We start from the raw sequence: 13,106 nt of genomic DNA, 5'->3' as shown, positions 1-13,106 counted from the left end.
GTGTGATAATTTCCACTTGTAGTAGATGTCTTACCAACTACTTCATCTGTTAGGTCTGTTCAAATTTTTTTTATTTAAATCAGCATTCTTGTTATCTGTCCATGGCCCACCATTGCGGTCACACTTGTCGAGGGGGTCATCACGTGCCTTGAAATGCATTGGAAAAAAAATCATCTTTGTACTGTTCACAAGAAATTGTGTAGACTCAACTAAACTTTAAGATTTATTATCTTAATTCCTAACACTTCTCTTATTTGTGTTTGTTGCAGAGAAATGAAATAAGAGAGAGAGAGAGAGGATGAGTGAATCTGTGATAAGTAAATTGTTTTCAGGTTTAGGGTGAAGGGGCAATGTGAATATATTATTCACATATAAATTATATTTTTCACATTGCCCTTCACCCCGGCTAACCTGAAAACAATGTTTGTAATCATCCCCACCCATTTCAGATGTGACCAGACTCACTGGAGTATATTTTGATTGGGGGAAGGCCAAAATTTGACTTGAGCGCTGTCCGACAGTCAATGGACTAATGTGCTACGCATTTCATTAGAAAACGCTATTTTTTCTATCTCAAACTATTTTCAACTGCAAAAAATATGCACATAAAATACACACAGGGGCCACGGAACCGGGGGCTGGGGGGCTTCAGCCCCCCCCCACACACTTTTTTCCAAAACTGTGCTAAAAAATGACCATATGATTGCATTTTTTTTTGCATGGTCAGCCCCCCCCCCTTTGAAAACCATTCTGCGGCCCCTGACATACACACAAGCAGACATTAATATCGAAGATTATAAATCATGGACTAAAAAAAGTCATGCTGCATGTCTTATTTTATGGAGCAATTTGTCTATTCATTCTCATTGTATTTATAGCATTCGATTATCCTAATCTTCTTTATTACAATCCATGAATCCAATATCCAACCATTCTGAATGCTAATAATCTTCATCGAATCTTTTGTTTATCTCCGCCGAAGTCCATTCGTTTTTCTCGTAACAGGTGTATTAGTTATCCTTTAATCAAAGACAGCAATCAATATGTTTATTCAATTTCACTACGAAGTTCGGCGAAAAAAGGATTAATCACTATCTTAAATGATCAACAATTTATAAATATATATATTAACAATATATTTAATCATGATCGTTAAATTGTGAAGATTTTTTTTCCAATCAAGCTCATGGTACATAAAACGAGGTCTTTGAATTTATAGACTATGAAAGTGTTCTGCTCTACGGAGCGTGACGTAACATAGCAACAGACAAGCGTCCGCCCATTCAGTGCAACACGTTGTTTTGCCTGGTTATATTGAACCGGCTTTTCAATAAACCCGCGATACATGGACGGTCAATATTTACATCAAGCATGAGTTTTGCTTGACAATTGACCTCCATGGAAAAGGTACCGCGGACATGAACTGACTAATTTACTATAGGATAGTGTGAGAGTTTTATTCGACTACGGTAAATTAGCATCTAATCCCAGAAAGAGTGCAATTTATGCTGTAAATCTCTAAAAAATTAGACACTTTGAAATGGCTAGTGCTTTAGATTCCCGAAGAACATCAGCGGTCGCCGAGTCGATGGCCAGCCGTCCGTACTCCGATGCAACGTGGATGACTCAAGGTGGAGCAAACCCAATGGGGAAAGGGCAGATTTTATTCACAGGTAATTAATTTCAAGAAAGATACTAAAAAATTTTACGGTGTTTGATTGGGGATGGATTATTGAAGTCATTTTTTTTTCTCAAGAAAAATGTTAGAATTTAAAACTAAAGTTGCTGTCAGTGTCATTGTGACTTTTTTTTCATTCTGTTTTGTCAAACCAGGCAGGAGGGAGTTAAGAATAAGACAAGAGTGAGACAACAGTCTACAATAAATTTAAGTCCAAATTATGGAAATGGCAACTCCAACATAATGATGAAACAGAAACATATTATCTCATAACCAGTCATTTGGAATAGATTAGATATGGTCGGCCTAACTTACTTAAACTTGCATGCATATTTGGTGATAAACACAATTAGTTTAGTTCTTTACTTTACTTGGATTTACTTGGATGTAGAGACATTAAGATTTTCTTATTTGCCCCTCGTCACGTTGGATAGTCTCTGCAAGGGTAAAACCTAAATGGATGGCTTTAGTGCCTCTCAATAGCTGATTTGAACATATTGACACTAGATGATAGTTCAACACTATAGTGACTAACAATCTGTTTTTTGTCAATCCAGGCAGCAAAGTTGAAATTTGGCTCTGCTTTTGGATTTGTGAATTTAACCCTTTTTTATTCTGAACAGATCACATTTTGTTTAGCCATTTCTGCAGTTTATGAAAAGTAGTTTGCAAAAGTGATTTAGATCTAGACTAAGTATTGCAGATTACACTGATGATGTTTTTTATTTCCTCTATACCAGCAATAGGATGGGGGGGGGGTCGGGTGTCCGAACACTTTATATTTTTGAAGCCTTCTTATTTGTCTTTGGATTACACTAAAATATGAATTCAATAGCTATAATCATCTTCTATTTTGTTCGCTATAATATTTCCTATCATTTTGTACTAAAAATTGATGAAACTTTGCTTGTAATTTTTTTCCAAATGACTTTCTAAAATTGATCGTCTGGACTCACAACCTGTCCGGACACACAACAACTGGGTATACATCTCTGCATTTTCTTCATTCTTTCTTATTATAGGAATATTTGTTATATTGCTCCCAAATGTTAATGGACCACATACAGTGTACATGTACATATACCCCTTTGCAATAGAATGAATGATATCTTCTTGTCTTAATATTTGACCTATTGCATTTTTCTTTTTTATTTTCAGGTCCAAGCGGGATCAGGGATTACAAAGTGAAAGTGGTGACCGATGACAGAATGGTAGGGATCGGGACGATGTCTCCAGAAGGTACTAGTGCCCTTCAGTATATCTGGAGAGGTGCCCCTGGTGCTGCCCCGCCCAGGAGAAGGTCACAGTGGGTGGGGGAGGTGGGTTGGTTCATCCCGCCTTTCCATGATTACAAGAATACATTATCTGGAAATCAAATACAGGTGAGAATCTGAGATATGTTGATCATTTGTTGTTTTGTTTTTAATTGAAACTCTAATTGTACTCAATTCTTTTCAAAAAACAAATTATTTAAAATCATGTTTTTTGATAGCAAATGTGTTTGGATTTCAATGACTGATGCCTCTGTGGTGGCATGGTACCTACATGTAAAATAGATGTGAGATATTAATGCTTAAAAAATACAAATGATTATTAGTAGGCCTAATTATACAAAATATAAGCCTACAGTCCAATGATGTTGACATTAATTAAAGACCTAGTACATGTTAATACAATGTTGGTTTCTTTGTCTGGACGTGTTGTTTGTGTGTAAGATAATGACTTGAAATGTATTCCCATAGCTGTATTTTTGTAATTGAATATTACAGAAAGACATCTACAGTAGATTTAATTATGTATTAGTTGATTTTGTATTTTATCAATGATCAGTGATCAATTTGTTTTTGCTTTTAGAATATTGCCAAGTTATTACTTACTGTACTTGAAGAACTTTAAAAATTAATTTGAAAATGGATAAAACTTATTCTTACTTTTACACACATTGATATTATTGATATATTATTTTATTAAATGTTGACAAATTGCACCAAACACCAGTCTGCATACACTGTCCAATACTGCATTTGCTACTACATGTATACTTGGCCTGTCATTTTCAATTTACTGTAGGCCTTTTGATTACATGTAATTCCCAACTTTTATTCGTTGGCGAGACTACACAAAGACTGTATTGCAGTTATTAATTGTCAACTCAACCTATCGTCACAGTTTCCTTGGTGATACCGCCTTTCAAAAAGACTCATCAAATATTAATTGCTATTTCATTATTTGTTCGAGTGCCTGATGAATTTTCATGGACGTTTTATCAAGTTTGCATTAGTGTTGACCTTCCTGAGATCATTATATGAAATGCAAGCCTGAATTGAATTCCTTATCAGTTGCCACTTGAATATAGTGACCTATTAAAGTAAATAATGGACAGCAAAATTGTAGGCTACATTGTAGTTCTCATTTGAAGATTTAGATAGAGGTCTACTCTTATTTTCCAGCTTCAGACATTGATTGTGAAGATCCCTTTTAAAAAGTGATTTTGCCTATAAAACTATTTTTTATTTATAGGATTCCCTCATGCATTTAATGATCCAAATTATTATTTTGTAATTATTTAGTTTTTGATTGATTTATATATCCTTTATTGATTCATTTCTTCTTTTTTTTAAATTAGTTCATTGGAAGGGGGGTCTTTGTTTTTAATAGGTGGTTCATACTTTTGATATAAACCTTTTATTTACTTAGGAGATCTTATGTGCTTGGCTGTAATAGCAAAGTAAACCAATAAAATTTTACGATCAATTTTTAAATCAATTCCATTGAAGCAACAACAATCCTTGCACCTTAAATCATTTCTTAGACCTTTTGTGATTGTGCGTGATCTCTTTTCTCCTGTCAAACAATACCCTATTGTGTCTGCCACCTTCATGGTTAAGAAAAGAATGACCAATGCACTTTGCCCCCAAGGCATCAGCTAAGAAGATATTGATTTTTGATTGAGTGTGAGATAATAAATCATTTGGGATATCTTAATGTCATTTGTGGAATTTATTGTACATTGTACATTATAGGAAAGGTACTATTAAAGTCAATTGTATTTTGTTTTCAGTAATAGGTATTTGATAGGTCATAGTATTTGATCACTGATAAGATTATAGTCTGAAAAAGAGCAGGTTCCTAGAAAATCTGAAGTTCATTAGAGTATTGGAAAAGGCTTTTATCGATTTCCAATCCATGCCATTGTCAAGTGACCTCTAAGGATGAAACTTAAAGTTGTTTGAATGATTGATGGTCAATCATAGCTTGATGGTTAATCATAGCTTGAAAATGAAATCAATCTATATTCATTGGAAGCACTTTAATAATGGTTTGTGGAACAAACAGCATTTTGAATAATTCTAAGTAAACATAGTCATAAAAGTTGAAAAAAATATTTGAAAAGAAACATTTAGATACACGTACATATACATGTAAGTATACAAAAGAGATAGATCCATGTTGCAGTTTAACAATGATTTAGCTGGATTTGCTTTAGATTAAAATCATGTTTTTATAATTTTTGTTTGTTTGACAGCTCAAAGTATTCAGAAAGGCACAAGAAGAAAAATACACTCACAGATTCCAAGAGCCATGGTAAGTTTACTATAAAAGAAATTAAATGATGAATTATGAATGGATCATGTAAAATTTAATGCAATACATTCAAACCTAATGAACAAGCATGTTTTTGTTTGTACTAGATTATTTAACATGATTAAAAAAATCAGCCAAATAAATTCCCTAACATTAACTCACAGTGAATGTATATTGTTATCATACACTGAAGCCAATGTCATATGAAATTACATGTACTAATGTTTCTACAGGCATTTTCTTTGCTATGACTTAACATCGTGAAATATTTATGTTTGAATTCTGAAATTAAACTCAATAATTCATCTATTTTTATCAGATTTCTACATTTTTGTCATCTGCATTATTTTTAGCACACTTTACAAGGATTATGAAAGTGAGACATTTGAGAGGTGTACATGTATATGTTTTATTTGGTGTATATTTGGCTGAAATTGTCATTCTTTCTACTTTTTAATAAGGTGTACACTGTATAAATAGTAATATGTAACATATGTCCAATTCCTGTATTTCTTCTGGGCCTTTGGTTGAACATTTCATTAAATAGATTGTCTTTTTGAGACATGGTGGGGAAAAAAAGCCCAGGAACATTTGTGTTTAGATAATGCACTCCACTGTGTATGTATGTAATGATTGCAATTTGTAGTTTATTTAAAACATTAGAAACAATCTTGAGCCAAACCTGAGAATGATTAGTATTCACCAGCAATTAAACATTTTCTGGATTTCTCTTTTGAATTTCGGGATTCTGTGATTTCAGTTTGTTACAATTTTTAATGCCTTTTTTGGTGGAGGAATGTACATGTACATTGTACTCTTGAGTTTTTGACACTGGCTTGAGAAAAGTAGAAATTGTTTTGCTGTGGGTTTTCATCTTCATATTGATGGTGGCTGATTTAGAGTTGAATGATATATACTGGTATGACTATTACCCATATGTAATTTTCAGCAATATTTATCTTCATATTTTTGACAGCATACCTAGCTTAATCTTTTCCCCCCACTCTTCCTCTCTCATATTTTAATTTTGCCTTTTTTTACTTTCTTATTTTTATTTTCTTAAATTATTTATTCATTTATTTAGTATTCATTTATTTATTCATGTGTTCGTTCATTCATTCATTCATTCATTTATTAATTTATTATTGTTTTTATTATTGTGGAGGGGGGGGGGGTGATGACAGGAATTATATTGTCTTTTCTTAAAAGACCCCCGAAACATTGGATATTAGTCTATGCTTACAGTGAAAAATCAATACAGGTACATGTAAATATGTATTTAGTTTGGCCTCTTCAATGAATCTTTTAAGTAGCACATTTTTGCAAAAATTGAAAATTGTTTGCGAATTGTTTTTGTGAGCATGTGCATTTATTGACTGTGGAAAATTCAACTAAATCTTTTTTTTTAATCTTGTACACTCGGCAGGTACCTCCACCCTAAACACTCAGACTACAAAGAATCGTTGCCTTTCACACAAGGATCGAAACAAAACTGGGGACCCCCCAGCAACTGGCGACCCCCTGGCCAACAACGGAGCACGGAACAGCTCCCTCCCCGCCCTCACACCGTCGCCGGCTTCCATTCTGACGACACACTCCCCAACGTTAGCAACAATGCAGCAAGCTCGCGACCCGTCACAGCGCAACCCACCTCATCGGAAAACATCAGTCGTCCTGCCAGCGGTAACAGCTACTCATCAGCACAGTCAGCTCACTTCAGATCGGCGTCCGTCGCAAGCCCGCACCACTCCCCGCCCGGGAGCCGACCAGGGAGTGGGGGCGGCCATGGGCAATACAACCGTGAATCGTCAGCGTACAGCAGCCATTCGAGGGGGTCCCAGTCGTCGTTAAGAAGCAGGGCTAGTTCACATACGTCACATCAATCAAGACGAAGAATTACCCCTGCTGCCACCAGTGTCAGTTCAGCGTACAGGTGATTATTGTATTTTGCTTTTAAAAATGGACAGAGGGGGCATGGGAGGATTATTTTGAAGTAAAATGTGAAACATGAACTTAAACATCTCTTGCTGATAGGTCATTTCTCTTGAAATAAATGACCAAATAGAATTTGTGTTTCCTTTATTATTTTGATGGATATATTTATATGGTGTTGCTAGAAACTTGCGATCAATTGCAAGTCAATTTTCGGTCCCTAAATCAATCACATGTCTTGCAGTTAATTGCCAATTAGTGATTGATTGCTAATATGCTCCTTGAAACAAGAAGCTTAATCTGATGTGCTACAGCTAACGTTGATCTATCAGTTGAAAAATTGCAACAGAATATTTGCAATTGATCGCAAATATTTTCTTGCAACACCCCCAAGTCATCACACGAAAGACAATTTTTCAATGTACATGCATTACTCATTTTAATTGGTAGGATTTAGGAACTTTTGATAGCTTGAATGCACTGGTCAGTACTTCATTTCATAGTTCAGTTTTCCTTGCTGAATTTCATTTTCATATGTAAGTAAAATTACTATTATCAGATGATTTCAATTATATTTCATTCCATCTTTGTCTTTAATACAGAGCGCCAACGTCCGATCCAGAGTACTAGCCTACATGTATAGTGGGCATCCTATCCTGTACCTATTCCTCTCCACTCGTGGCAATATTAACATTATTTAAAGGACAAATATGTGGAGATAAGACGAACATAATATTACCTGTCTTCCTCTTCCTAGCACCAATTGATGTTTCTTATTTGAGATTTGTTTGCACGTCATGTACGCAACTTCTCCATTCCTATGCAATTTCTGATGTCTTTCATTATAGATCTCTGTATTTTTAGATATTTTTTTTTCTTTACTCGTCATGTATACTAGAATTTTCTGAGACTTCTGATGTTTTAATCATATTCTCAATGAATTTGATAAAGTTATTATAATTGCATAATACTTAAACTATTTACTGGATCACTATGTAATTCATCTGAAAGGAAAATTCATATATAATTTCAAATAAGGTGTAGTTTACTTTGTCAATTGTAGGAAAGTAGATGTATGCCCTGTTAATTTCAGTTAACGACTCCATGTGATTATTTATTATTATCAAAGCTGCCTAAGTTTGTAATGTATGATATTAAAATTGTAAATAAAAAACTTTTGAAAACTGATATAACCAGTTGTTCAATGCACATACAGTAGATTTTTAAAAAAATTAAATTATCAGTGTGAGTCACTTTGTTTACAAGCAAATTTAAAGTGAGGTTAACAGTAGTCCATGAAAAATGAAATAATAATAGTAATAATAATGATAACAATATACAGTTCTTGTATAGCGCATCACATTATGAATAATGTCTCTATGCGCTTCCAAAGGACTTGGATATTATTACCCCAGCTGTAGCTTGGCAGCCGTAATTACTCAGATTACAGCGGACACGCATTTTAAGGAATAAATTCCTGCCAGGTACCCATTCACCTCACCTGGGTTGAGTGCAGCTCAATGTGGATACATTTCTTGCTGAAGGAAATTTTGCCATGCCTGGGATTCGAACCCACGACCCTCTGTTTCAAAATCAGAAGACTAATCCACTTGGCCACAACGCTCCACAAGAAATGAGAAAATATTGACTTTTTAATGGTTGCTTGCAGAACACTGGCACTGGCCTTGCTGTCTTAATGGACAATAATGCCATTGTACCTAGTAGAAATAACTTGGTACTTTATTATGATTGACTATTGCTATAAATTCTCTATTTTTCACATGAAGTGAATGGAATCACTTTTGGAAATAAGCTGTCATTATTCAGATGGAGGATGCTCATGGTGATAATGATTTTTTTTTAATGTAAAATCCTGACTATGATAAATATTTGTGCAATTTAATGATTTGATGTGTGCATAGACCAACAGTATTCTTATCGCTGATTAATTTTGAATTTTAGTAATGGCTGAATATTTCTAAGCAATTAGGCGTTTGGGCATGGAATTTTTGTGCTGTGCAATTGAAAAAAAAAAAGATTTTATGCAATTGTTTCATTGAGAGTTTGTTGGCATGATTTCATAAATTTTGCCTTTTGAAGTGCAGTGGCCTCATCCGTCCAATCATGTATAGTATTATAGACTGCAATTATTTACGTATTCAAACAATATATTGAATGTAGTGTTTAAGTTGCCCATCATAATTTGTTAAATCCTTTAGAAATGATTAGCTTGGTAGGGTTGTCTAGATTTCTTATAGCGCATTGTCTGCATGAGAGTGGAAATGTTTTTTTATGGAAATAGTAGCATTTCCAATTGTCTGTTTCATCTTTATCTCTCTCTCTCTTTCTGTCTCTCCCATTAATCTCCCGACTCCCTCTCCCCTTCACGTTTAAACCTTTTATACAACTCTCTTAACTTGTTAATTTGTTTGCATATTTTGGAAATAATATTAAGAAATAAAAAAAAAGCCTTTAGAATGTTGAAAGCATTTAACATCTTTCTCAACTCATTATTCACAAGGATATGTAGTGGTTTTAAGAATTAGCTGTAGGTAATTTAGAAATAGCTTTACATAAATGTAATCAAACTAAATACTGTTCACATTGTTAGTTCCTCATATACATGTAGGTGTATATTCACTGTTCCGGGCTGTAACAAAACGCATAGCGTTTGATTGTACAGTTAATTTTACGATTAATTGCATATAATAGACAATGTAAAGGCCTGGTCACACCGCCCGAGCGTTGTTGGAGCGGTCGTGGAGCGGAGAGAAAAAAATCATCACCGCTCACTACCGTTCACCATTTTTGATTTCGATTGTTCTTTTTTGTTTTCAATTTTTGTTTTAGATTTTTTCCCCAATTTTGTGAGCGAAATTCGACCCTCTCTCCCTACCGCTCCACGACCGCTCCAACAACGCTCGGGCGGTGTGACCAGGCCTTAATTAGTTGAGGAAAATCTCACCCATATTTATATATTGCTGGTTTATTTTTTTTTTAATCTGAATTTATTAATTCTTTAAACATGTAGGTTTAAATTTTTGTGTGTAAACTTTCCAACGGTTGTTTTACATATACCTCTAATTAATTGCTATGCCAAGGTTTAGGTATCTATTTATACCACTTAATCTGGGCACTTAGCAAGCTTGTATATTTTAGATACAAGTATAAACTGATGAGTGGAAGTATTATGTTCATGACAGCGGTGAATAGCGTATATTTATTCCTGAAAGTAATTATTATTACCCGGTATTATTTTGAATTTTAAGATATCGAGTTTCCTGGGAAATTCTTTGGTAAACTTTATTTTGCTAATTCTATGTACATATTTTGCAAATGCAATTGTGTAATACATATACTAGTTTTCAATTCTTTGCAATAATTTTGCTGCTGTTGTCTTATTAATATTTTTTAGATGATCTAACTATCACTATTTATATATGCCTGAATGAATGTGAATGAAATTGAATATCTTATGATATGATTAAGAATCTTATTTTATGTGTTTTGTTTAGTTTTCTTTGTAAGTTAGGAACTGTTTAATGAATAAAAGGGAAATAAAGAGGGAAAGCATGGAGAGAGACAGGGAGAGAGGGTGAGGTTAGAAGAAAGCTAGAGTGGAAGAGAAAAGAATAAAAAGGAAAGAAAGAATAGAGGCTTACATATCTAGAGAGATGGATAGATAGAGCAAGAGAGGGGGGATGGGAGAGGAGGGAGGGTTGGGATTAAGAGGATGCGAGAGAGGAAGAGGTCAAGAAAAGATAAAGTGAAAGAGAGGGGGAGATGGAGATAAAAAAGCAGAGAGAGGGGGAAGGAGAGGTACGACAAGGAAAGAGGGAGAGGGGGTCCCGCCCTGGGGGGGGGGGGCACTCGACCAAAAAAGTGGTAGGGGTGTGCTGCAGGCGAGACAAAAAATGGGTTTTGGAGCGGGCTTACCAATGCATTTTTATCAAACCAAAATGCAATGACCTTGATCAAAAGGAATGTTAATATAAATCTCATAAAATCTTTCAATGTATTGTAAAAATCATCACAAACTAAACAGAGAAATGCAAAATATACTTGATCTGATTTTCTCAATGAGCATATAAAAATATGCTAGTCACTTTATTCATCATGATGTAGGTTTAATAAATGAGGATTTCATTACTCAAGGCAGACATGGAAGTTTAATGTTTACAAATGTTTTATATAACCTTCCTTACAACAGGATTAATGATATGATTACCCTTTTTTACTCGCAGATTACAAGACAAAAACAACAAACATTTATAAATAACATAAAATGAAGGACCAAAAACATATTACAACTGAAAATATGGACCAGGGTGAGAGATTTATTATATCTGTTAGGATTTGCTATATATATTTAAAATGACATTCCTCAATCAATTATAATTGTTCCTATATGTTCATAGATATATAAAGTTCATAGAAATAATGACATTGAAAGGCGGATAATTAGTTCCCCCCCCCAAAAAAAAAAGAAAAAAAAAAAGGCTGTCCTTGAATAATTCAGGTCATATAGCATGCCCACATGGGAGGCTTATACCCAGAGACACCGAGGTCAAAGAGAAGCGATGCATGAGATTTTAGGTCGGAAACCGTGACTTGACGCAAGATCTCCATGCATTGTGTATAATGTATACAAGGATAGGCTGTGATACATGCGTGAGAAAGAGATTTGAGGGGATGAGTAAGAGTCCAAGTTTTAATTTACTTTAGATTTCATTCTGTGTTTCAATTTATATCTAATACTAAAAATGTCAGATGTATATGAGAAGTAAAACAAAATGGAATATCATGGCAACAAATGTTTGTAAATTGGCACGTGATTAGGAGAAGAAAGAAAAGCACAAAGGTGAGCCTGAAAAGAAACCACTTATAAAACAAAAATATCAGGAAATAAGTGAGAAAAGAGACATGAAAAACATATATACAGAGTAAATGATTTGGGGTTAGAACTATCAATTTTAAACTTAATTGAATACTACACAACACAAGAACATTATGAGGGTGAACATAGTTGTGGTTCTTCGACAAATTAATAACAACCTCAAATCATGAAAATAATAGTAATTCATTAATCATCCTTCTCCTTTTTGAGTGAAAAATCGATCAGCATTTTGAAGATATATTTTAGAAATAACAGAATACACTGTACTTTACTTCATCAAAATATCAGTTTCTAAAGAAATTTACTATTAAATCTGATAGAATCTTCCAAGTTGGTATATTTGATACTCTTTAAGCTGAACAATAAACATTTGGAATCTCACTAGAAGTACAATATCATGTAAAAATATATCAGTCTAAATAGAGTTGTGAATTACAAATGGAAACTAGGTAGTTCAACTGTACATGTATAAATGATTTAGGGACACATTTGATATTATTCAACGTCAAAAGTGAACAATTCACTTAGATTGAATAGATATGAAATAGAAAGACATTTTTTTTTCTATTGCATATGTGCTGCAGAATATTTTTCCACAAATTATTTTCCATTTTGAAGATTAAGAATAAGTCACATTAAGTACCAGTCGATAGCATGTAGTCATAATATCCAATAGAAGAAAAGGCCACTCACAACCCTAACATTAATGCTGAATTAGAGGCAAGATACACGTAAATGGCGATTGATTTCCAAGATCGAGAAATAATCAATTCAATATCACACTGAGCTTGAATTAATTTCCTTTTTTCCTCCTGAAACTAAGAACTGATTCATCACTGAACTCAGTGTACAATGATGTGTATACTGAAAAAACAATCTTTGTGGTTACTTTATATAAAAAATCTTAAAACCTTTTAAATACAATAGCTTTATATTTCTTCATCTTACAACATACATGTAAGAGCTTATTAAGATAAGATAGGATAAGAAAGGGCCCCTTTTTCCTTCTTGTGC

The 13,106-nt window shown here is 33.9% G+C and overlaps 1 protein-coding gene across 2 annotated transcripts; it reads left to right on the top strand.

Annotated features, from left to right (window-relative positions):
* The first annotated feature begins 1,302 nt into the window (after positions 1 to 1,302).
* LOC121431816 lies at positions 1,303 to 8,417 on the top strand. 2 transcript variants are annotated; one of them, XR_005972164.1, is made up of 6 exons: positions 1,303 to 1,673; positions 2,837 to 3,060; positions 5,205 to 5,263; positions 5,617 to 5,639; positions 6,690 to 7,196; positions 7,798 to 8,417. XR_005972164.1 is itself a non-coding variant. In XM_041629559.1 (5 exons), exons 1-5 carry the CDS (start codon positions 1,541 to 1,543, stop codon positions 7,823 to 7,825), a joined length of 951 nt encoding a protein of 316 aa, XP_041485493.1. In that variant the 5' UTR covers positions 1,305 to 1,540; the 3' UTR covers positions 7,826 to 8,417. The 2 variants fall into 2 exon arrangements, 1 of the variants encoding a protein (XP_041485493.1); XM_041629559.1 differs by lacking the exon at positions 5,617 to 5,639 and having other exon boundaries at positions 1,305 to 1,673.
* Positions 8,418 to 13,106: the final 4,689 nt, after the last annotated feature.

This window comes from Lytechinus variegatus, chromosome 18 (assembly GCF_018143015.1).
Source record: "Lytechinus variegatus isolate NC3 chromosome 18, Lvar_3.0, whole genome shotgun sequence".
In the NCBI taxonomy this organism is placed as follows: domain Eukaryota; kingdom Metazoa; phylum Echinodermata; class Echinoidea; order Temnopleuroida; family Toxopneustidae; genus Lytechinus; species Lytechinus variegatus.
The sequence above is the reverse complement of the archived record's forward strand: the minus strand, read 5'-3'. Positions and strand labels throughout refer to the sequence as shown.